The sequence below is a fragment of the Asterias rubens genome, chromosome 3 (genome assembly GCF_902459465.1).
Source record: "Asterias rubens chromosome 3, eAstRub1.3, whole genome shotgun sequence".
Lineage (NCBI taxonomy): Eukaryota > Metazoa > Echinodermata > Asteroidea > Forcipulatida > Asteriidae > Asterias > Asterias rubens.
Genome location: NC_047064.1, coordinates 8,798,363 through 8,824,335, shown reverse-complemented (window position 1 = coordinate 8,824,335; position 25,973 = coordinate 8,798,363). Strand labels below are relative to the sequence as shown.

General features: G+C 37.6%; 1 protein-coding gene across 1 annotated transcript in view; it reads right to left on the bottom strand.

Annotated features, from left to right (window-relative positions):
- Nucleotides 1-25,973, bottom strand: part of LOC117288177 (alpha-1,3-mannosyl-glycoprotein 2-beta-N-acetylglucosaminyltransferase-like) — a 48,875-nt gene that overhangs the window by 6,322 nt on the left and 16,580 nt on the right. The window contains exons 2-8 of the mRNA XM_033768911.1: nucleotides 24,662-24,964; nucleotides 19,794-19,917; nucleotides 17,596-17,800; nucleotides 15,133-15,241; nucleotides 6,199-6,337; nucleotides 2,221-2,355; nucleotides 1,348-1,438 (exon numbers count right to left, since the gene is read on the bottom strand). Coding sequence (XP_033624802.1) covers nucleotides 1,348-1,438; nucleotides 2,221-2,355; nucleotides 6,199-6,337; nucleotides 15,133-15,241; nucleotides 17,596-17,800; nucleotides 19,794-19,917; nucleotides 24,662-24,796 — 938 coding nt within the window. The 5' untranslated portion in view covers nucleotides 24,797-24,964. The remainder of the gene's footprint in view (nucleotides 1-1,347; nucleotides 1,439-2,220; nucleotides 2,356-6,198; nucleotides 6,338-15,132; nucleotides 15,242-17,595; nucleotides 17,801-19,793; nucleotides 19,918-24,661; nucleotides 24,965-25,973) is intronic.

Genomic DNA, 25,973 nt, shown 5'->3' with positions numbered 1-25,973 from the left:
TTCGTCCAACGAGGGTGTTTTTTCTCTCATCATTTTCTCCCAACTCCGATGACCGATTGAGCTAAAATTTTCACAGGTTTGTTGTTTTATGCATATGTTGAGATACACCAACTGTGAAGGCTAGTTTTTGACAATTACCAATAGTGTCCACTGCCTTTAAGGGTAACGTTCAGCAAAATCACATCTTTGTAAAAATGTGAATCCATCAAGAGTTGGCGTAGTGACACAGAATTCGCATCTCACACACAGTGAAAACTTAACAGTAATTTGGTGAATAATTTACAGCATTGCATTTGAGACCACTCTTAAACATCGTGTATGTGCATGCATGGTGAACCATGGGTGAACAGTCTACAGCATTGTTTGAAAACATCCTTCAGCAATGAGTTATATGGATATTGTACGGCCTAAAGTTTGTGAATATTCTCAAAGCGTTGTGTTTTTGAGTATGCTAATGCATCGTTTGTGAATATTCTACAGTAATGTTCTTGTGAATAATCTACGGCACTGTGTGTGTGTGTGAATATCCTACAGCATCAAGTTTGTGAGTTCTATACAGCATTGCATGAATAAATATTCTACAGCAATGTGTTTTGTGAATATTCCACAGCATTATATTTGTGAATATTCTTCAGCAATGCGTTTTTAGAATATTCTACCGAATTGTGGTTGTGAATATTCTACAGCATTGTGTTTTGTGAATATTCCACAGCATTGTTTGTGAATATTCTACAGAATTATGTTTTGTGACTACTCTATAACATTGTGTGTGTTAACATTCTAAACATTTTGTTTGTGAAGATTCTACAGCATTTTTTGTGAATGTTCTACAGAATTGTGTTTTGTGACTACTCTACAACATTGTGTTTGTTAACATTCTACAGCATTGTGTTTGTGAATATTCTAAAGCATTGTTTGTGAATATTCTACAGTGTTGTTTGTGAAAATTCAACAGAATTGTGTTTTGTGACTACTCCACAACATTGTGTTTGTTAACATTCTACAGCATTGTGACTGTGAACATTCTTCATTGAACATTGTCTTTGTGAGTACTCCACATTATTATGTTTGTGAATATTACGCAGCATTGTGTACTGTGAATATTCTACATGAAACATTATTTGTGCGTATTCTACATTGTGTTTGTGAATATTCTATACTGAAAATGTGTTTTTGAGTAGTCCTCGGCATTATGTTTGTGAACACTCAACAGCATTATGTTTATATGAATATTCCACAACATGTGTTTGTGAATTATACTTTACAACATTGTGTTTGTGAACTTCTACAGCGTCGTGTTTGCACTACATTTGTAAATAGTTTCCATCATATAGTCAGTTCACCTACCCATCTGGCCACTTGTTTTCTAATTCTTGCCAAATTTCTTTTCTCATCATCCAACCTAAGCCTGGGAAGAAGTCGCTTCGATAAAGTAACTCTGCAGACAAAGAAAAATGCAAGTAAAGACAATTATTTTACAAAAAAATGATTATTTGTAAGACCACATAGTGTTTCAAGTCTCTACATTGTTTGGAACTGTTTCGTTCTTAAACAAAAATTTCAAAATATTGTCATACTCTGATTCTGGCTGGTTTAACCCTAGTATATCATTTTCACTGGCTGTTTTTAAATTGCATTATTGGGAAACCTTCTGTATTGTAATGTTGTGATTTGGTTATTCCTTTTTACCGTTGCATTTAGCGCTTTGAGGCCACAATGGCAATTTGGCGCATTATAAATATTTTGATATTATCATTATAATTATTAAGAGAAGTTTTACACATTTTTTTCAATTATTTATCCTCTTTTGCAAAAGTTCATGAATTATCTACTCAATCTAAAATAACAGAAAAAGTGTAAACAAAAATTCCATTCATATTGCTGTACATTTTTACCAAAGCAGTAACTAAATTTCTACAATACAATTCACCCCTTTCATATTCCAAGCATTCAGTCCGCTAAAGTTCATTCTGAGATTCCTCACAGCATCTCCCCAAAATACTAACTAAAGAATGTCTTCTCACTGACATTTCAACAAACGCTGAATGCATGACCTTTTTTCCGCATCCCATATTTGCCCAGAGTCACATTATAGAAGTACTTGTTTGTAAAAATGTGCCACAGATCAATGCAAAATCCCCCGGGCTATAAAATTTATATTACTTTTTTTTCTTCTTTCTTCTCCCCTCGCTCGGGTTAGGCCTCGCGGAGAAAAATTACCTGCATCTCTTGATATTCTGCTCTCTTTCCCGTTATCATTCCATGCCGAGACGCACCATAATGTGGGGTCCTCTTTCAGAAGGGGATACGTGGCGAGGAAGTACTCAAAGAAATCCACCGACACGTCCAGATCGTCTGTAACAAATGCAGAAAAGCGGAATGCATTACCCACTTGACACGTATCCAGCTCAGCGCATGGCATTTTTTACACTTTTAATACTCTGGTTTTATTGAAATGGTTTTTCTACTGTGGAGTTCGAGGACATATGGTTGTATTTTGACCAGATGTGAATGTAGCTTTTAATTCTTTACATACAAAACTACATCCTTTGGCATTAATAATAAAATCCTCGAGAAAATGAGTCTTGGGTAAGTGAGTCCTGAGTAAATGATAAAGCCGTTAGATACCACTAAAAGGGAAGACCTATGTTTCTTTTGGTAATCACTTCTTAAAAATAATGGCTACAAATACTTACTTGGTAAAAAGTACAGAAGCTTTCGAAAGAATAAAGCATTTTAAAAATCATTTCACTTCCATGTGGTTAAATGGAAAAATATTCAAGTTTTTATCCTAACAAATTAGATTTTGGGAGACTTTTCTGTCAGATGGGTTTCTCAGATTGTGTATTCTAATAACAAGTGATTCTTTTTGCGGGGACATAATCGCTCCTTATCGTCGGCGATATCTGAAAACGCTACCACCTTTTTGGCTTGGTGTTGGCTGCCAGTGCCTTAATAAAAGACAATTAACAATAGGGAGAATCAAAAAGAGATGGCCCTTGGAAGAGTACGTTAAAAAATGTCTTTCAATTCTGTTTAGATTTCAGATCCATTTACTTCACTCTAAAAGCACCATAGCGCATTAAATACAGGCCTGATACTTGAAAGGCAAGGTCCGTGGTAAACTGTAGATGGGGCACTGAATTGTGAATTGTGGATATTTGTGAACCTTCCGGACAAAATGCCAATGACCACAACACCATTCTGCTGTGCTGTTTTTTTATTAACATTTTGACAGCAGTTTGGAATTCGTTCAAACAAAAAACCCAAGGCATCTGTCGAGCTGGGCATTAGTCAGAAAAAGAACACCGACCCTCATATAGAGGGGTCCGTGACCAGACTCAAGACAGGCCTGTGAACCGGCCTAATTGAGGAAAAGTGGCTTTGTGTTGAGAACCCCACCGGGGAATAACGAGAGGATTCTGTTTGCATCTCGCTGCATCTTGAAGAAAGAAATTTGAGGAGTTGGGTTTTCTAAGACTGTTTGTCCAGGAAGCCAGTGTAGTGTTGTTTTAGGGAGGGAGGGAGGGAACAAGGGAGATCTGTGCCAATGTTATGAGGATGTTATTGTGCAGAGAGCCGTGAGAGCCAATGATGGCTGTTAATAATTCATCAGGCAAACCACAACTTTAATGATGAGCCTGGGGAGGGGGAAACTTGACTGTAGGGAATCAGACTAAGTGCAAGTAACTGTTTCAAGATCTCAAAGGCAAGATTGTCAATGCAAAAGTTACTGACTTAATTGGCGGAGCCTCAACTGTATATTTTTTTAAAGTGAGAAACTTCTCATTTCTCAGCAGTCTTACATGTCATAACTCAATGACAAAACCTTTCCGGCTCTTACACGACAAGATTTACAATATTTGTGTGGTTTGTCTAGTTTCATGTCAAGCAATTTTGTCTTTTAGAGTAGGCAGTTCAGAATCCATCAAAATGTAGGCAAAAGCAGGGCATGGATTTTAGGCAAGGGTGGGAAGATTCATTTAAATTAAACTATTTCTATGACGTCACTCTGTTGTTGAAAGTGTAGATTTTTTTTACGAATCTACACTTACATGTAACTGTCTACACTTAAGTGTAGATTCTTAACATAATCTACAGTTGAGTGGATAGGCCTATTCATAGCAGTAGTTCAACTACTGTCTTTCCAAACTGAAAGATAGCATGAATTGCAACAAAACATTGGCTAGCTGAATATATTATCTTTCACTTTACAAAAACATTTTCCAGTAAGAAAAATCACTTTAGTAACACAATATATTGTTAGCTAAGCAAACTGACGTTGTACTCGATAATGTTGCATAACCTAAAGAATGCCTCTGTATTTTGTAAAATAACTATAAAAATATGTGACCAACCGTTTGCAAACGTTTACAAAATTAGAAAGACTAACTTAGTGTTGTTACTTTTGAGGAACCCAATTCATTGAAACTGTTATTATAACCAATTGGGGAAATAGTTTAAGTCTGCGAATAGACTCTCAAGTGTAGATTCAAGAACATTATATTCAGGAATCTACACTTCTCCTTAATATAATAATGATTAGCCAATCAACAAGAATTAAGAATGATTTTAAATCAATCGTACTTTCACAAAATTTCACATCACAACCAACAGTCCTGATAAATCTGTCCATCGTGATACACTTCCACATCAAAACCAAAAGTTTTCCCTTCTGGGTCTATGTAACTTTTGTAGGACAAAAAACACAATGTCCACAGATTTACACTAAACTTACACAGTTTGAAGATAATGATAGTAGAAAGCTTCCCTGAAAATATTACGTGCTGAGGTGCTTTAGTTTTGGGGAAATGAGTAAAACAATGTCATGAAAATAATTTTCGTCTCATGAAACAAAAATCATTTTAATAATTCACAAACATATTTTCATGGCATTGTTTTACTCATTTCCAAAAAACTACAACACCTCAGTAAGTACTATTTGAAGGGAAGCTTTCCTATATCAATATCTTCAAACCCTGTAAGTTTAATGTAAATCTATGGACATTTTGAAAAGGTATCCAAATCCTTTAACAAGAGATTTTTTTTCCAAACTTAAAAATCAAAATAATATCAGTGCATGGTTAAAAAGAAATCCTACATATAGATGCAATTACACCTTGTTTCACAATCATAAAAGTTGTGGAACTTTTAATGACACTGGCAGTAAGATACACTACATTTTATTTATATATCCCCTTCACCAGTCTTGGGGTTAAATCACATCATGAGTCAATCTAAGGTGCCTATAAGGTGGTACAACTGTGCATGTTCAAAACTTGCTGACGTGGAAATTTACATAGTTGACCCGCTCTCTCCTCACCAACTCTCCCAAGAGTTGGACAGATTATGTTATTTGAAAAAGGTCTTAAAGGCACTCAACACTATTGGTAATTACTTAAAATAATAGTTAGCATAAAAACTTACTTGGTAACAAGCAATGGAGAGCTGTTGATAGTTTAAAACATTTTGAGAAACGGCTCCCTCTGAAGTAAAGTAGTTTTTGAGATACATGTAGAAATAAATTCTCACTCAAATAATAACAAACTTCATGCCTGAAGCTATTTTTAGGTGTCTGAAAGCACCCAAATGTGCACAACAAGGGTGTTTTTCCTTTCATCACTCTCTTGCAACTTCGATGACCAATTGAGTAAAAATGTTCCCCTGATCTGTTCGTTTTATGCATATGTTGGGATACACCAATTTAGAATACTGGTCTATGACAATTACCAATAGTGTCCAGTGCCTTTAAGGGAACACGTTGCCTTGGATCGGTCGAGTTGGTCTTTGAAAAACGTTTTTAACCATCTGCTATAAAATGCATATGGTTGGAAAGATGTTTTAAAAGTAGAACACAATGATCCACAAAAATATGCCTCAACATTGTGCGGTTTTCCTTTTACCTCGACAACTAACACGGCCGGCCATTTATGGGAGTCTAATTTTTGACCCCCATAAATGGCCGACCGTGTTAGTTCGCAAAGCAAAAGGAAAACCACGCAATACCGAGGCATATTTGTGTGGATCATTGTATTCTACTTTCAAAAAAATCTTTCCAACCATATGCCTTTTATAACAAACGGTTACAAAATGCCTTTTATAGACCAACTCGTCCGATCCAAGGCAACTTGTCCCTTTAACATCAAGGTGAAAGTACTGTACTTAGAAACTGACAAGTCCTGTTTCCTGGTCACGTACCTTCTACAATGATGACAGCATCATATTTAAATTGATGAAACACCTGATTCAGGGCCCACTTGTAATGCCTGGCTATCTTGTAATATCCTTCAAATTTCTTCTGTGTTGAGGGTAATGTAATACTGCTCAGGTCAGGTTGCTGTGTAACGGAATAAACAAAATGGAAAATATCAAGACAAAGTTATGAGTTAAGGGGTTTGGACAACTTTGGGGTAGGGCCAATTTGGGAGAGTGGAGTATTTCTGGGAGTGGTTTGGACAACTTTGGGGTAGGGGCAATTTGGGAGAGTGGAGTACTTCTGGGAGTGGCGGCAGTTCTGGGGTGGGGCGGGTCAATTATGGGAGAAGCTACAATTCTAGGGAGAGTGGGGTATAATCTTTGTTGTAGAGTGTCATGGCCGAGTGGTTAAGAGCATCGAGTTCAAGTTCTGGTGCGAATTCACCGGAGTGTGGGGTCGAATCCCGGTCGTGACACTTGTGTCCTTGAGCAAGATACTTTACTATAATTGCTTCTCTTCACCCATGGGGTATAAATGGGTACCTGCGAGGGTAGAGGTTGATATTGTGAATGAAAAAGCTTTTGGAGCGATATAAACTGTTGCCCAGGTTTATACTCCCAAGGGAGCTGAGAAACATTAAAAAGGGATGTTATTGGCCCTATGACCAGGGCACTAATGTAAAGCGCATTGATACGGTTATTGTGAAATGCGCTATATAAGAATTGGTTATTATTATTTGTTTATAGACAAAGCTGATCATCCTTGTAGCAACTCTTGTTGGGTTCCCTGTATACCCAAAGACAATATATGTGCTACGTCTCCTGTCAAAAAACACTCCAGACTATTTTTTTAAAGTCAGCTACAATCAGCTGCAATAATTTCATGGAGCTAACAATTCTCTGCTTAGTGTTCCACTCGTGCAAAACGAATCACAACTGTTCACGCAAACGTTGTTTATCTTTGAAACGATTGGTGGGCACTACACGATGCCAATATAGCGGCGCCCTGTAATGAGGATGGCGACACCATTCAAAGTTTGTTTAACTTGTTGTTTTTGCTGTATGTAGTCCTCTTCTGTACATCATGACATCGATTAATTAACTTCGTTATTTCAAATCTGCATTATAAACCATCGAAAATACACTGTAAATATGTTTGTGACAATAAAATAATCACGTATGAGTGTCCGCCATTTTTAAAAAACCACTTGCCAACACCTCAGAAGTATGTTCGCGTACTTTGCCAACGTTCGCCACGGTGGCGGCGCACAACTCGTTCCATATTGTTAGCGAATGTGCGCAAACATTGCCAATGTTTGCTCACGTTACGTTTGCCTGAGTGGAACGCACCCCTGGATACTAATCATACATGCAGGTGGTACAAGCAACATGGTATTTTGGCTGGTAACCTTATTCCTAAGTGAGCAGAATTTTGTTGTGCTCAGCTATTATTTGTGCTAAGCCGCTATATGATTTGGGCTAGAGTTATAAAAACTTGATTGGAAAAACAAAATTCAAAAAATATAAGATGGTTTCACAATCATAATCAGATAATGGTGACAAATATGGAAAATTTTCTCGACAATTTTCAGTCCAATTTCAGGAGGACTTGCTTTAACGGTGAGCAAATTTCCATGCTTACTATAGAAGAAAATGATTTTCTTAAGCATCAGGGTATTTCACAGGTTAACATAAAAAATAGGCAGCCAGTTTGCGCGTTTACCATGGATTTGCATTGTTTTGCCATTAATTTCCAAAGTTTTCAGTTAGCAGCGCCATGACATGGAAACGTGCTCAGTATGCACAAATTGACCATTAATCAGCTCTATAAAGTTGTACCAAGATGTGTAGTGTATAGGTTGAATTCCCTACCTTTAAAGGCAGTGGACGCTATTGGCAATTACTCAAAATAATTATTAGTATAAACCCTTTCTTAGAAACGAGTAATGGGGAGCTGTCGATAGTATGAAACATTGTGAGAAACGGCTCCCTCTGAAGTAATGTAGTTTTCCACGAGTTTGATTTCGAGACCTCAGATTTAGAAGTTGAGGTCTCCAAATCAAGCATCTGAAAGTACACAACTTCGTGTGACAAGGGTGTTTTTTCTTTCATTATTATCTCGCAACTTTGTGACTGATTGAGCTCAAATTTTCACACGTTTGATTTAAATGCTTATATGTTGAGATACACTAACTGTGAAGACTATTCTTTGACAATTACCAGTAGGGGCCAGTGTCTTTAAAATCAACCTCCTTTTACTAGGCAGTTACGGGCATGCTGAGGAAATTCTCTCTTTTTATTTGACAATAAATGTCAATCAATTTGGTCTCAATCTATTATGATTGAGATAAGATCAAAGTCACCATGGTAACCAAATATAGAAAAAGTGCGTATTCAGTGGATTGATCATGGTTCATTAAACGCAGCACCTCAAGGGATTCAGGTAACCATGAATACAGCACAGGTAAGTCTCACAACAACAAATATCTTGATTATATGATATAATTCACTTATGACTCCTACAAAAACATGGCATTTTTCATCACTACAGGCGACAAAACAGCAGTTCATTAAATATTGTCGCACAGAGACACAGTATGAAAATCCCCCTATGAAAAGAATTTGTTTTTCTTTTATTTATTTGTTTTAACATGACAGATGTTGATTGTGTTGTGTTGTTAGTACACAAGTTTTGCACAATTCACCCAGGCAGGTGGCAAAAACAGCAGTTCAAAAAACATTGTTGCACTTGTACATAATGTCAAATCTCCATGTTGAAATTAAAGCACATGTTCTTTCCTGTTTCGAGATAACTGCATTAAACAAACTGAAAGCCTGTAGTGATTATTTTAGGGAAAGAAATATGCTTTCTAGTTAAAAGATATACATTAATACTGACTCCAAAAATGTAAGCACTAAACTTGAAATGTGCATTTTTGATGAAGCAAAAAATCATTCGGACAGGACTGGTTGAGTAGAAGTCCCAGCCAATTTTGTCTACCTTCCGTCCAGTAGTAGTTAAAAAGCAGGACAGTTCTTTTCAGAACGGAGAAGTCTCCCGAACATCCGATAAATCTACTAGGCGGCAGTAGAATAAAGCAAGACAGTTCTCTATAAGAACAAACTCTACCTGGCAAGTAGATACACACATGGTGTTACCGAAAACCAAATATATAGTTGAACGGTTTCGTTGTTAAGCCCAGATTCCAAACTGCCACACATTTGTTACCCAGATATGATCTTATAAGAAACCAACATTGTGGAGTTAAAGGAACACGTTGCCTTGGATCGGTCGAGTTGGTCTTTGAAAAGCGTTAGTAACCGTTTGTTATAAAATGCATATGTTTAGAAAGATATTTTAAAAGTAGAATATAATGATCAACACAAGTATCACTCGAAATTGCGTGGTTTTCCTTTTACCTCATCGACCAACACGGTCGGCCATTTATGGGAGTAAAACTTTTGACTCCCATAAATGGCCGACCGTGTTTAGTTCGCAAAGTACAAGGAAAATTTGGTTACAAACACTTTTCAAAGACCAACTAGACCGATCCAAGGCAACGTGTTTCTTTAAAGCCAAGTCACACAGGCCCCGATAACGATAACGAAAACGATAACGATAAAAATGCACACCCTCGATTGGTTGAAATGCTCCACCCAGAATACACCCACGCTCATTCAACCAATCGAGGGCGTGCATTTTTATTGTATCATTTTCGTTCTTGGCCCTCAGGTTGTTTTGCCATAATGGAAGGGCAACTGAGCTTGCGTCATGTGGTGTTTCACAAACTTGGCAAATTTTATACGCAATAAAAACAACATTGAGCAAGTAGGATTTTAAACTTTGCATGGTGGAAATAATGATATGGAAAGGTTTGCGGTAACACCATGTACATGTAATGACTATCTCTAATGAGTTTGGGAGGTTCTGAAAAGACCCGTTGGTTTCAACTTGATGTTTCGATCAGTTTGCTCTGATCGTCTTCTGGAGAGGAAAACAAGAAGAAGATCAGAACATACTGATCGAAACGTCGAGTTGAAACCAACGGTTATTTTCAGAACCACCCCAACTCATTAGAGATAGTCATTACATGGTGTTATCGCAAACCTTTCCATAAAGCATTGAGCAAGTCATAAAACTCAATTCTACATGTACAGCATGTGAAATATTTTCCGCCCATCCCCTGTAGAAATTGAAACATAAGAACGTCCATGCCTATCGGTTGATCGATCTGCCCGCGGGGAAGTTAATATACGGTTCCATTAACGAGAGACAACTCAATGCTTTTCCTGTACCCTAAATCACATCAAGGGGCTGGCCAGCAGACAAGCGGTCGGCAATGAGGAATAATTACCAATCATATTTGCATCGCGTACTGTGCCGATAATCAATGTTTGTCGTGCGCTTGTTGGATTGGAGGGGCATGAGGGGAAAGAATGAAAAAGTAATGGACAAAATATGGATATTTAATTATAGAGATTTTTTGCTGGAATTTTGAATGACTGTTAAAGAAGTCAGACAAGCTCTTGATTGCATAAATTTTAAAGCAATTTAAACCTGTCTGTCTTCGTTCGGCCTTGTGCACTTTTACTTTTTTTGGTCTGCATTTGTTACTTCCTTTCCTTTTTATCTTTTTGATTTGATGTACAAAATGTCTGCATTTCAGCCTTTGGCTGCCATGGAATATTTTTTATGAATAAACCATCAATGGACGCATGAATGAAACGGCATAATTTTGTTTCTGTTAAAGATACTGGACACTATTGGTAATTGTCAAAGACTCCAGTCTTCTCACTTGGTGTATCTCAACATATGCATAAAATTACAAGCCTGGGAAAATTTGAGCTCACTTGATCTGAGGTCTCAAAATCAAATTCGTGGAAAATTACTTCTTTTTTTGAAAACTACATTACTTCAGAGAAAGCCGCTTCTCACTATGTTTTGTACTATCAACAACTCCCCAAGTAGGGTTTTATGCTAACAATTATTTTGAGTAGTTAACATTAGTGTCCAGTACCTTTAATCATGAATGGCAGAGGATGTGCGAGGTACTGTCCATGACAATGAGTCTCATTAGTGGTGTGTCAAACTTCAGGAATGTTTGTTGATTGATTGATTGATTGAATTTATTCGGATAAAAATACAGCAAGAACATACCCAAAATACAAACATGTACTTAACAACAGGAGAAAAGACAAAAAAAAAAGATAGAAATACTGCAGAAGATTATCCAAGGATAGCCCAAAAAAGCCAATAACTTAGACTTATTTCCATTGGGGTCCTTGTTATTTATTTTTTTCAACAAAAAGTCAAAACCTGACTGCATTTGAAAAGACAATTTTGGAGTAGGTTATTGTCACAATTTTGTGTATGAGATCAATGCACAATGCATATAAATAGATACAATTGAACCCCTACCCCTCAAGAAAAACAGATGAATGAAAAAAAGAAACCAGCGATTACTTCCATGTTCACCACGCTCGCGTTGAAGAAATTTCTGATGTCAGAAAATAGTTATGAAATACAACTATTTAACCATTTCAATAATTTTATAATGAATGTCAAATTACTTCTGGTATTGTGATACTTTGACAAAAATGTTTTGTATTAGCTGCTTTTCTGTAATTTCCAACTGAGGCAGTGGACACTATTGGTAATTACTCAAAATAATTATTAGCATAAAACCTTTCTTGGTAACAAGTAATGGGGGAGAGGTTGATATTATAAAACATTGTGAGAAACGGCTCCCTCTGAAATAATAATGTAGTTTTTGAGAAAGAAGTAGTTTTCCATGAATTTGATTTTGAGGTCTCAAAATCAAGCATCTGAAAGCACACAACTTCGTATGACAAAGGTGTTTTTTTTCCTGCATTATTATCTTGCAACTTCGACGACCGATTGAGCTCAAATTTCTACAGGTTTGTTGTTTTATGCACAAGCTGAGATATAACAACTGTGAAGGCTAGTCTTTGACAATTACCAATAGTGTCCAGTGTCTTTAACTCTTAAAAGAGTTGAGGATATTTCTCTCCAGCTCACAGTATTTCTTTGTACCTTTATATTCAACATAAACCCTAACCCTAGAGTATGTTTGACAAATTTCAAGACACAATGTGTTCGGTCTTTAATCATCTGGGAATTGTCTATTGTTTCTGCGCATTGGAAATGCATTTGTAGATTATCAGAGGTGAAATATTTTCTGTACTATGGTACTAGAATTAGGTATTCCACAAAAACCTAAAATTTTCAATTGTATCTGGGTTTTTTATATCTCTGTTTAACATAAAGAATCTGTTTCACAGGCACATAGTATAAAATTATAGCCTCTTAGATATTCCAAAATACCTTAATACCTTTTTAATTTTTCAACTGCAATGCGAAAATTCACAAACATGAAGCCTAAATGTCGTTAGCAAACAAAGGGCGTATTCAGCGAGCATGTACTGGCATATTAGTCAAACCCCATCGGGATTGGATGGTGCTTAAAATTCAAGTCAGGGACTCTGAAGCAGTCAACGATGTAAGGCAATCTACTAGCGGGGCACTAGCAAATGGATCTGGATGTAATAAGAAACCGAGATATCAGTAAATTGGGCCCGGGCAGGATTGATCAGGCCGCCCGCGCCAGGCTCGTTTTACCCTCAGTGCCTACGCTTCAAACCAATCTCACAGAAGAGCTGTATATATCTTTAAAACCAATCTCGTTGAGATTTGGAAACAGTCTCGCATTTTGAGAAAACAAGGGTACAAGGTTATCGGGAGATATAGTGAGGTTAGGAAGAAAACAGATTAGTTTAGGGTGATAATGCTTGAACGAAGGTACAGTGTCGAATGTCTTGTACCCTGTCAGCAAGATAGCATTAACATTGCTTTTTCTCTATCGGACAAAATGGAGACAGACTATCTTCAAAACCAATCTCGTTGAGAATTGGAAACAGTCTTGTATTTTGCAAAAATAAGGGTACAAGGTTATCGGGAGATATAGTGAGGTTAAGACGAAAACAGATTAGTTTAGGGTGATAATGCTTGAATGAAGGTACAGTGTCGAATGTCTTGTACCCTGTCAGCAAGATAGCATTAACATTGCTTTTTCTCTATCGAACAAAATGGAGACAGACTATCTTCAAAACCAATCTTGTTGAGGTTGGAAACAGACTCATATTTTGCAAAAACAAGGGTACAAGGTTATCTGGAGATAAAGTAAGGTTAAGACGAAAACAGATTAGTTTAGGGTGATAATGCTTGAATGAAGGTACAGTGTCGAATGTCTTGTACCCTGTCAGCAAGATAGCATTAACATTGCTTTTTCTCTATCGGACAAAATGGAGACAGACTATCTTCAAAACCAATCTTGTTGAGGTTGGAAACAGACTCATATTTTGCAAAAACAAGGGTACAAGGTTATCAGGAGATATAGTAAGGTTAAGACGAAAACAGATTAGTTTAGGGTGATAATGCTTGAATAAAGGTACAGTGTCGAATGTCTTGTACCCTGTCAGCAAGATAGCATTAACATTGCTTTTTCTCTATCGGACAAAATGGAGACAGACTATCTTCAAAACCCATCTCGTTGAGGTTGGAAACAGTCTCATATTTTGCAAAAACAAGGGTACAAGGTTATCGGGAGATATAGTGAGGTTAGGAAGCCAACCATGCCACCCATTTAGGGTGAGAATCCTTGATCGAAGGTCCCTGTCAACAAGAAAGCATTAACAAAGCTAATTCTCTGTCATATTGTACTATTTTTAATGGTACTGTTTTTAATGGTTACAGTTGATGCTTTTGTGCTTCAATTATCCGCATAAATCTTAGAATGATAGTGTTGAAAAGGTGGATAATTACTCCAAAAGTTAAAGGCACTGGACACTATTGGTAAATACTCAAAACAATTGTTAGCATAAAAACTTACTTGGTAACGAGCAATGGAGAGCTGTTGGAAGTATGAAACGTTGTGAGAAATGGCTCCCATTGAAGTTTCACTCAAAAATTTGAATCGGATAATCATTACTGTCAGATATGTTTCTCAGACTGTGTATTCCAATTATGGATTATTCTCCCTGCTCGGATATGTTTTTCATTTTCTTAAAAACACTACGCTTTTTGTTAAAATGAGGGTTTCTTTTATTGTATAATTATCTACATTTCAGTAGAGCTAAAACAATCAGGCACTTTTCAGATGCAATTTTTTCTTGACGAAAGGTGATATCTTTTTGCATTATCACATTACTCCAAAGTGAACTGATTCTAAAAACGCTTCATACATTGTACATGTACTATAGAAAGCTGCTGTACCTTCTAACCAAGTAACTTTTTATTGCCACTAATTTCTAGAGCAATTACCAAACGTATAATGTATAGAGTGTCAAGGCCGAGTAGTGGTTAAGAGCATCGAATCCAAGTTCTGGTGCTGATTCACCGGAGTGTGGGTTCGAATCCCGGTCGTGACACTTGTGTCCTTGAGCAAGATACTTTACTATAATTGCTTCTCTTCACCCAGGGGTATAAAATGGGTACCTGCGAGGGTAGAGGTTGATATTGTGTATGAAAAAGCCACAAGCGCCTTACAGGCAGCTCAGGGCTGTATACTCCCAAGGGAGCTGAGAAACATTACAGGGATGTTATTGGCCCCGTGACCAGGGCACTAATGTAAAGCGCATTGATACGGTTATTGTGAAATGCGCTATGTAAGAATTTGTTATTATCCTCCCTTTAATTGAAAAACTAGAAGATGGGAAACAATGTACTCCTCAATGATAACCTTCCCCTTTAAGAGCTCAGTGAAATTCGTGCCTGACCAATTCACACAGCATTATAATCGGATTTCACAGGTAAAGTCGACGACCTAATGAATGCGCCTAATTAATTGAATCACACCCAGCTGAAACAAAAATCCTATCTTGATATGCGTGACCTTGTCATCGAAACAAAAATCCTACCTTGATATGCGTGACCTTGTCATCGAAACGCTGAATGGCTTCGGCCGTCTCTTGATGTCCGCAGTCTTGGCTAACTATAATTGGAAACTGAGTGGGAGAGGGCCTTGTGCTGAAAAATAGAAGAAGGTGATGAAAGTGTTAGAAATTGGCTTTGTTGGTTTTTCTCATTGGAAATAATAAAGGAAACAGAAATGGATAAAAAGTAGGAAAATGTTTTGCTTTTCATTGGGTGAAGAAAAAGCACCTTGAAGCAATCTCTCGTTTGCGAGTTAGATTTGATTAAAGTCTGGTGCAATGACTTTCTTGCATGTACTCACAACTTAATGTTGACACATTAATTAATTTCCAATAAGCTTGGGCGATATTGATTTATTTTATTCACGATATATCGCCGACAGTATATCGCGATATTCCATAAAATCGCGATTAATTAAATTTGACATCATCAGTCTTCATACTCTCAGTGAAAATTGTAGAAGAGGCAGTCATAGAGGTGTGCTAATGACCTATTCTTCTGGTTTTACTCCAAACCTATGGGGTACAAGATGTCTCAGCTAGCAAATACATCGCGATATTGTGATACTTGATTGATATCGCGATATATCGATATTTCGATTAAAACCAAATCGATCCGATATCGAAATCGTTTCCAAATTAATATCGCAATATTCGATAATATCGTGGTATCGCCCAAGCTTAATTTCCAAGACTATAGAGACAGTTGTTGTGTCATATGGTTTTGGCCAAGCTTTTGCAAACTCGCAAATGGCTCATTTGAAATGAAAATCACACCCCTGTTGGCCTGTTTTGGTTTGTTTCTCCAAACTGATATTTTCAACAAACAGCTCGTTTAGCTTGATCGAATCGCAGACCATAATGGATTCTAACCAATAGCTTGCTTATCTGAAATGTATCAAAATCACTTTCAATACATTCATTTCTATTTCCAACATGTGAATACCTAGGGATTAACACAGAGAGAGTACTGGGGGTTTAAAAAGCACTAAGAATACATCATTTAAAAAATAATGCTGTTGTATATTTAAGTAAGTTCAATCTATTTTTCTTAAGGGGGGGGGGCATGAAGCCGTCTCTGACTGCGAGTGCGAACATTAGCTTCCTAGTGCCTCAGGCCCCGTCACACTTTAAGATATTTACGCTGGCAACTCCAATGTCCATGGAGAGGATAGTGTCTGAAGGGAAATGTGCAATCGCAGGTGTTGTAGAATGCATCATGTTTTATAGATAATATGCACAAAGAAGAAGAATATCTAGCGGCTGGCAATCAGGCATGGTGAGAGAGCAGGGCTGTGACGGTTCAACAACGATGCTCGGCTCTTGGGGGGGTCTTGGTGAGGTGGCTCTGAGGTGTAAAACGTCTTGGGAACTTGCTTGACATTTGAGACTTATTGCAACCCGGCAGGTCTGTCTTATTATTCAGTGCGAGAGTTTTTTTTTCCCATAATTCATTCATTTAGGTTTATTATTCAACCCAGAAAAATACACAAGTAGTGAAAAAAAACCTCAAATGTACATTTTCCGAAAATGACAAGTTTGTAAAACTAAAAAGACAAAATCTGTAAAGCGCTAAAACCTAACAAAGGGATATCAAACACAGTAGAACTTGATACTTGGTAGCACAAAAAGCAGCGTTAAAAAAGGTGCTGATCACTAATAAGACACAATTTAGGTAAGCAAGGAACGGAACTGAATGGACCTCACAGCTCAAGCAAGGCTAACAACAGTAAAAAGGTATAAAACAAAATTACAAAAGCACACGTAAGTACAACGACCTGAGGGTTTAAACACACCGGAAATAAATGGAGGGGCACTGAAAACAGAAAATCTTGTTTGAGAATTTTTTTCCAAATGGTTATTTTTTACTTGGCTATTTTCTAAAAGAGGAATACATGTACATCTCTAAAAGGCTTGTGTTCTTATGATACAGTTCCAAAATGGCAGAAAAGCTTATGCAGCACAGTGATGTTGATTCCAGGTCCAATTTCATGGTTTTCCTTAGCATGTATTTCTGTGCTTACGACCCGTAGAACTGGGAGCTTTACAGGACATCGTAAGTGCAGAATTCAGTGGTAAGCAGAGCCATGAAATAAGCCGCTTGAGAGTTAGATTTGAGTAATGTCTGGTACAATGACTCGCTTAGTTATGATGCACCGTTTACATTTGAATTCCTCAGACTATCAAGACAGTTGCTACTGAATGGATGTGTATGACACAATGGTACCAGGGTTTGCTCATCCTGGAGGTTGCTATACAAAAGCTTTGCCCCTAATCACATGGCGTAGCGACTCTCTTGATACATTTAGTCTGAGGAATTCAACTTTAAAGGGTGCACTGTAACTAAGCAAGTCATTGTACCAGGCATTATTCAAATTTAACTCCCAAATAGCTTATTGGCCATGGGATCCACCCCCCTGTGCTGCATTCTTTAAATAAAACACTTACCCCAACAAATTGGTCAGGCTCCTTTGGATGGCGCTGGGTCTATTACAAGCAATCATCAATACTGGAATGACATAGGAAGAGTATGGGTACGTGACCTTGCCAGCCACCTCTAGTTTAAATGGACGTGATTTGGAGACATCTTGATGTACGGCTAAGTCAACGTTTTCATTGGCCGGTGGAGCTGGTACATGTACTAATTTTTTCCCTGAAACAGAAAAAAAAAATAAAATGTTTTTATTAGTTTATAATCAACCTCTTTGTGGAACGTTTGCTGAGGACAAAAATTAACACATAACATTATTGAGAAATATTCAACCTGGTCGTCAAATCAAGCAACTCATAAAAGCATTTAAAGTCAGCCTAGGTGCTCTCATCTTTTTAACATGATTTTTTAAATGCTGTTCATTAGTTTTTCTCAAGAAAAATTTATGATTAATTAATAATAATGTATTTGCGGCAACACTGCGTACACCTACTTTGCTAAATACATTATGTTCTTTTTAGAATAGATTTTTCGGAAATTCAGAAGAAAACATCTCAGTTCTACAAGAACTTTCCTACTTGAAAACCACTACCTGGGCGGAAGGTAGGAAATCGGATGGGACTACTACTCCAGAGGACTTCACTGCTGCAGAATGAGTTCTTGATTTGTCTCAATGTTTCGACTAGCCTACTCTTATAATACTCACTTCTACGTATAAGAATTGTTTTTATGATAGCACCTTTGAAGGTGATGTAGCACAATCCACAACCATGCCAGAAACTCCAGAGCAGACCCCCTTCATGTACAAGGTTCTTTTACATGCAACACACAACACAGAACCTAGCACCTTGGAAGGTGTAATAGCGCAATGTGCAGCCAATCTGAGGCAAGCCAGAAACTATGGGCAAACCCCCATCCCTTAATAACTACAAGTGTGGTTCTTTCAAATGCAATACACAACACAGAACCCAGCACCTTGGAAAGCATTGTAGCGCAATCTGTAGCCAATCTGTATCCAACCATGCCAGAAACTACGAGCAGACCCCCATCCCTTATCAAACAAGTGTACACGTTTTTTTTCAAATGCAATACACGACACAGAACCCAGCACCTTGGAAGGTGTTGTAGCGCAATCTGCAGACAACCATGCAAGAAACGACGGAACAATCCCTCTTCACTTAACTACGCAAGAAACGACGGAACAATCCCTCTTCACTTAACTACAAGTGTACTGGGTTCTTAAATTTTACGTAACACTTCACAACACAGGACCTACAGCTTTCTGTCCCATCTGAAGGATAAAGCAATTATGGTTGAGTGTCTTGCACAAGTACACAAGTGCTATGACCCGACACTCTGACAACACCAGGGAAGTCAAGTCCGATGCAGTAGACACTCCTCCAAGGAGTAAGGGAAATGTCAATTTATTTTATTATTTTATGTACAGTACTCATTTTCCAATAGATATGTTAAAAGTACTAAATGTGAATGGGTACAAAATTACAAATCTCTACTCTCGCGTTAAAATGGTGTAAACTGCCTTTGAATTCGAAACCATTCCTGTGCAAACATTTTCAAAATCCAATGAATGATGACATTCTGCGAACAAGTAGTCTGTACTCGTACATATTCTAATACGAGAATGTTTTGTTTTGGTTCATTCCTGACTTGTTCAGAAAAAACTTTAAACACAGTTTGGTTTCAACAACTATTTGGGGTTTTTTCATTCCAAGGATGAATATTTCATCAGACAAAATGTCAAACTCAAGGCTGTCTCGATTGAATAATATTGAAATTAAGTCCGAAATTTAACAAAATGTCCCTGTACAAAAATGTACAGACCTATTTTTCTCAGACTGATGTCATCGGATGCCCCAGAAGAGCATTGTATGCAATGGCTAATTACACTGTTTTAACATAGCTCTTAGCTATTTGCCTGCCGGCATAGGGAACAATGCAATTGTAGTATTCGCTCTACAGGTAAGTAGAGTGAAGTAGACACACTGTTTTAACATAGGTTAGAGATTTGTAATTTTTCCTCACTCACATATTGCAAGAACTCCTTTCGATTTTGAAATGAGTGCACCACAATATTGAATTTGACATTTCCCTTGCTCTTTAATCTAAAGTGTTTTATCCTAAGAACTTTTCAAACAATTTGTCGTTATGAAGTGAACAACCAAAGCATTAAGGGTAAATCCCAAGATGTTCTCACCTTTTAAAATGGCTTCTTTTTGTTGGATGATGTCTTTAATGAGCTGTTCATTAATATCCATCTGATCTTTCATTTGTTCCTGAAGTCGATTTAATCGCTCATTCATTGTCTGTGAAGACTCCACCTGGCATAAATAAAAGTAAACAAGACAACAACAAAAACACTTTCAAATTATCTGATTTTGGATGATACAAACAGTGAAATGTTGAAGTTTTACATCGAGTAAAGAATATAAATTCTTGCTTTTACCCTTACATTGTTACAAGTATTAAGCACTTGATACAAGTATTAAGCATGTTTACTTTCCCGACTTTGCGGGGGGGGGGGGGGGGAATTGAACCCATGACCCCTGCATTGCTAGAGCAGGCTATGTCTTAACACAAGACCAATGAACCACATGTAGCTTAGACTCAAACTGCTTCTAGCCACTGGGCTCGCTCGGTTGTCTAGTGGTAAGACATCTGCTCTAGCAATACAAAGGTCGTGCCCGTGTTTTTTTTTTCTTCACAGAACTCGGAGAAGTACCGAGTGTACAGTACGTAGAGACACTGGACACTATTGAATTGAATTGAATAATTGGTAATTGTCTATGAGCAGTCTTCTCACTTGCAGTATCTCAACATATGCATAAAATAACAAACCTGTAAAAATTTGAGCTCAATTGGTCGTCGAAGTTGCGAGATAATAATGTAAGAAAAAACACCCTTGTCACACGAAGTTGTGTGCTTTCAGATGTTTGATTTCGAGACCTCAAATTCTAAATCTGAGGTCGCAAAATCAAATACATGGAAAATTACTTCTTTCTCAAAAACTACTCCACTTCAGAGGGAGCGGTTTCTCACAATGTTTTATACTATCAACCTCTCCCCACTACTTGTTACCAAGTTAGGTTTTATGCTATTAATTATTTTCAGTAATTACAAATTGTGTCCACTGCCTTTAAAAGACAGTTGTAACTGCAATTGCTTCTCTCAAGATTTCACAAAACCCTAGGAATAATCCTACCTCGAGTTAGAATGGGTTTGATGCATCCGAACGTCTATGGATCAGAACTTAACTCGTCCTAAGTTCTAAGATTAATCCTAAGTTAGGAAGAGTTTGGTGAAATCGACTGCTGGTCAAATTGTATCCTAAATCTTCAAAGATTAATTTCTTCTTTAGACCAGAGAGAAATCTCTCAGTCTCATCTGCTGAAAGTACTACAAGTAATTCCCCCATCATCTCGAAGGTTGTTTTCCAAGATAGGAATACTTTAAGAAACACCAGGTGTCACTGTCATCCTCGGCTCAGTACTTTCCCCAAGTTCTGTGGAAAAAAATCCAGAAGCAAATCACTTGGGTGGGTTTCGAACCAATGACCTTTGCATTGCTAGAGCAGATGTCTTACCACCCTACTACTGAGCAAGCCCGGACACAAAATGCCTCTCGGTGGTCTAGTAGCAAGACATCTGCTCTATTAATGGAAAGGTTGTGGGTTCAAAACCCTGTCGAGTGATTTCTTTATGGATTTATTTTCACAGCTCTAAGAAAAATGATGAGTATGTGATCAGATAGATACCGTAACTACAATGACTTTTGTATAATATTTGGACTAAAAAATTCCTGAGAAATCCTATACCCAAAGTAACGAGAAATTTACACTAGGAATGTCGATCTCATCTGATATGAAGAATTAAAATGAATCGAAGATACATCTGGTCAAATTTCTAAATCTTCAACGTTAAATTCTTCTTTAGCCAAGAGAGCATATTTCAGAGTCTCATCTGCTGAAAGTACTACAAGTAAATTCCCCATCATCTCGAAGGTCGTATTCCTCGATAGGAACCTTTAAGAAACACCTGGCGTCACTGTCATCCTCAGCTCATCACACTCTAATCTTGACTCAAGGTCTTATGAAAATTTCAACACTAGTAACTGGGGGTTGGGAGACACTCGAGTGAGAAAGAACACATACAATGTGTACACCTGTACACAGGGTATTTATCATTGTGCAGTTTTAAAGGGACATGCTGCCTTGGATTGGGCGAGTTGGTCTTTAAAAAGCGTTTGAAACCGCTTGTTAAGAAATGCATCCATGCCTAACATACATAATGTTTTAAAAGTAGAACACAATGATCCACACAAATATGCCTCGAATGTGCACGGTTTTCATTTTAATTTGCGAACTAACACGGTCGGCCATTTTCTGAAGCCAGATATTTGAACAGCGTGCAGTGTTTCCGACGTTAAAGGAAAACCAGGCTATTTCAAGGCATGTTTGTGAAGATCATTAATTTCTATTCAAAACATCTTTCTAACCATGCATTTCATAACAAACAATTTCAAACGCTTTTCATAGACCAACTCGCCGGATCCAGCAACGTGTCCATTTACAGACATTGGACACTATTGGTAATTGTCAAAGACCAGTCTTCTCACTTGGTGTATCTCAACAGATGCATAAAATAACTAGCCTGTGAAAATTTGAGCTAAAAAAAAATACCCTTGTTACACGAAGTTGTGTGCTTTCAGATGCTTGATTTCGAGACCTCAAATTTTAAATCTGAGGTCTTGAAATCAAATTCGAGGAAAATTACTTCTTTCTCAAAAACTCTATTACTTCAGAGATGAAGTTTCTCACAATGTTTTATACTGTCAACCTTTCCCATTACTAGTTACCAAGTAAGGTTTCATGCTCATAATTATTTTGAGTAATTACCAATAGTGTCCACTGCCTTTAATATTAAAGACAGTGGAAACAATTGGTAATTGCCAAAGACCAGTCTTCTCACTTGGTATATCTCAACATGTGCATAAAATAACAAACCTGTGCAAATTTGAGCTCAATTGGTCATCTATGTTGCGAGATACCAATGAAAGAAAAGACACTATTGTCACACAAAGTTGTGTGCATTTAGATGGTTGATTTCGAGTCCTCAAATTCTAAATCTGAGGTCTCGAAATCAAATTCGTGGAAAATTACTTCTTTCTTGAAAACTATGGCCTTTCAGAGGGAGCCGTTTCTCACAATGTTTTTTACCAACAATCTCTCCATTAAGGCCGGTTTATAGTTGGTCGCGCGATGGTCGTGCGACGGAAATCTTGCGCGCAATCCTAAGACTGCGGCCTAAAAAACATGTCTTTTTATGATCGCGCGTCAAGATTTCCGACGCCCGACCATCGCGCGACCGACTATAACTCGGCCTTAACTCGTCACCAAGTAAGGTTTTATGCTAATAATTATTATGAGTAATTAGTGTACCAATAGTGTCCACTGCCTTTAAGCACTGAACAATGTAGGACCAAAACTTGTGCGAGATACGGACACAATTGCTTCAAAATGTAATCCATACATGCTGTACATGTCATCTATGTTGCGAGATAACAATGAAATAAAAGACACTATTGTCACACAAAGTTGTGTGCATTTAGATGGTTGATTTCGAGTCCTCAAATTCTAAATCTGAGGTCTCGAAATCAAATTCGTGGAAAATTACTTCTTTCTTGAAAACTATGGCCTTTCAGAGGGAGCCGTACATTTAATCCATACATGCCGTACATGTACATGTAAGTAAAGACTATCAACTTGGATTTGAAGTAAAAAAAATAAAAAAATATATGGAATACAGACAAGGTACAAGTACAGTAAATGGTGAGCCTGGTACTATGTTGTACAACATCCAGTGTGCACAACAACATGTTCAGTCTATAAGTCCAGTTGTGCAAAATGGCTGAATGAAATATCTCCCTGTAGAAACTAATCGCAAAGAAAAATGCAGGTATGTTGCACAGTATTTAAAATTCTAAAGACCTTCCCTCCAATTACCAAAAATATATTAATAATTAACATTTCCACCCAATAAACTTTTTGGCTGGTACCAACAATGAACTTGTAACAGTTGTCTTCTTTGAGCAGTGGTGGCTCTGTTACTATAGTGTAACAGAGATATTGACAAAATAGGGAGACAGTCAACATTCAGGATATCCATAAACAGCTCAGTTTATGGAGCGCAGCAGTAACTTGGATACAGCAGGTTCAAACCCTCCAAGTAATTCTACCCCATTTTTTTTTTTTAATTTTACCCGGTCAGTTTTCCTGAGTGGTTACTTTCTTGATATGGTTACAAAGATGTTACAAAACATTGAGAAACGGCTCCCTCTGAAGTAATATAGTTTTTAGAAAGAAGTAACTTCTCAGTAAAATATTTGAATTGACTTCAAGACTTCATGCGTGAAGTCTCAAAATCAAGCATCTGAAAGCACACAACCAGGCGTGACAAGGGTGTTTTTTCTTCAACAGTTATCTCGCAACTTTGATGACCAACTGAGTTCAAGTTTTCACATGTTCACTATTTTGTGCAAACATGTATGTTGAGATACACCAAGTGAGAAGACTGGTCTTTGACATTTACCAAAGGTGTGCAGTTTTTTTTAACAAGGTTTTGATGGTTGCTTTAGGCAGTGGACACTATTGATAATTACTCAAAATAATTATTAGCATAAAACCTTTCTTGGGGACGAGTAATGGGGAGAGGTTGATGGTATAAAACATTGTGAGAAACAGCTCCCTCTGAAGTGCCATAGTTTTCGAGAAGTGGTAATTTTCCACGAATTTGATTTTGAGACCTCAGATTTAGAACTTGAGGTCTCAAAACCATCTAAACGCACACAACTTCGTGTTCCAAGGGTGTTTTTTTCTTTCATTATTATCTCGCAACTTCGGTGACCGATTGAGATCAAATTTTCACAGGTTAGTTATTTTATGCATATGTTGAGATACACCAACTGTGAAGGCTAGTCTTTGACAAATATCAATAGTGTTCACTGCCTGTAATTCTAACTATCTCACTGATTGCTATTGCAGCAACGATCATCATTAGTTTTATGTACCTGTGTAGAACCTTGCTCAGCTTGACGAGTGAAGACCATATAAGTTGCGACATTCCATAATAAAAACAGCAACAGGCCTCCGATGATGAGTCTCTGTCTGCGACCGGCCATGTTGTCTGCGATCTCTGTGGGCATGTGGAGAATGCAGGGCTACGGCTAGCTTGTGGCGGTGGTCAAATCTTTGGGTGTGGTCAAACCTTTGGGCGTGGTCAGTCTCTTGGGTGTGGTCGGTCCTGCGAAGAGGGAGCAGGGAGGGCCTCATGTCAGCTCAGAAGCGAGGAGGGAAACATCATGGTGTAGTGCCTACATGTGGGAGTTTAAAAAAATCATACGGTTTTAATGCATAATAAATTTAATGCACAAAGTACATTGAGGCACCCTTGTAGAATGCGTTATGTATTTTTTGGGGCGGTATGCCTTTTTGAAATTTAATGACACAAGAACTCCATGGGCTATCCCAAGCATAACAAAATTATGTACATATCTTTACACTTTAACAAGCACTCTATGTGCATGTCCCTGTCACACATGTAATCTAATCTACATCTACATGGCATGACCATCTTTGTTGGGTTTCCTGGTTTTTTTTCTTCAGATCAGAATATGGGGGTACTGATGGATGTAAATACTTCTGCCCTCACTTTGATTGCTAACATACACAGTACTGTAGAGAGTAACAACATAATTTTTTTCCCGTTGCCCTCAAGCGGGCCCCGGACCCCACGCTGTAATGGTGTCGCCCTACGCGCTCACAATTTCTGAATTTTTTTTATGATTTGAAAATCACAACTCTCAGGAAAATCCATAGTGTGATCAATTATATACACATGAAATATTAAACCTATGAATATTTGAACCATGAACAAATTTCAACATATATTTGGTTTGCAGTAACACCATGTGTGTATCTACTTGCCAGGTACAGTTTGTTCTTTAGAGAACTGTCTTGCATAATTTTCAGCATGTAAACACATTGTCCTTAGTTTTGGTTGTACCAACCGAAATCAGCTCTTACACAAGTATATACATACAGAATAGTTGGAGTAAGAACAATTCCTTGTCAAATTTATTTCATAATAATGTTCTGTAAGAACTACACATCCCATCATACATCATGTGAACTATACAATGGTTTGTGTGCCCGGGACAAATGATATTAAGCAGCCATGTACAGTATGCAAGATTTCTAATCATACTCTAAAGATAAATCATGATTGTGCATAAATTTCACTCTCATTATACTATCGGCCTTAAGTTACCCTAAGGTGAACCTTGGCACTCTACAATGCAGGTTTCCGCTTTGAAAGAATCT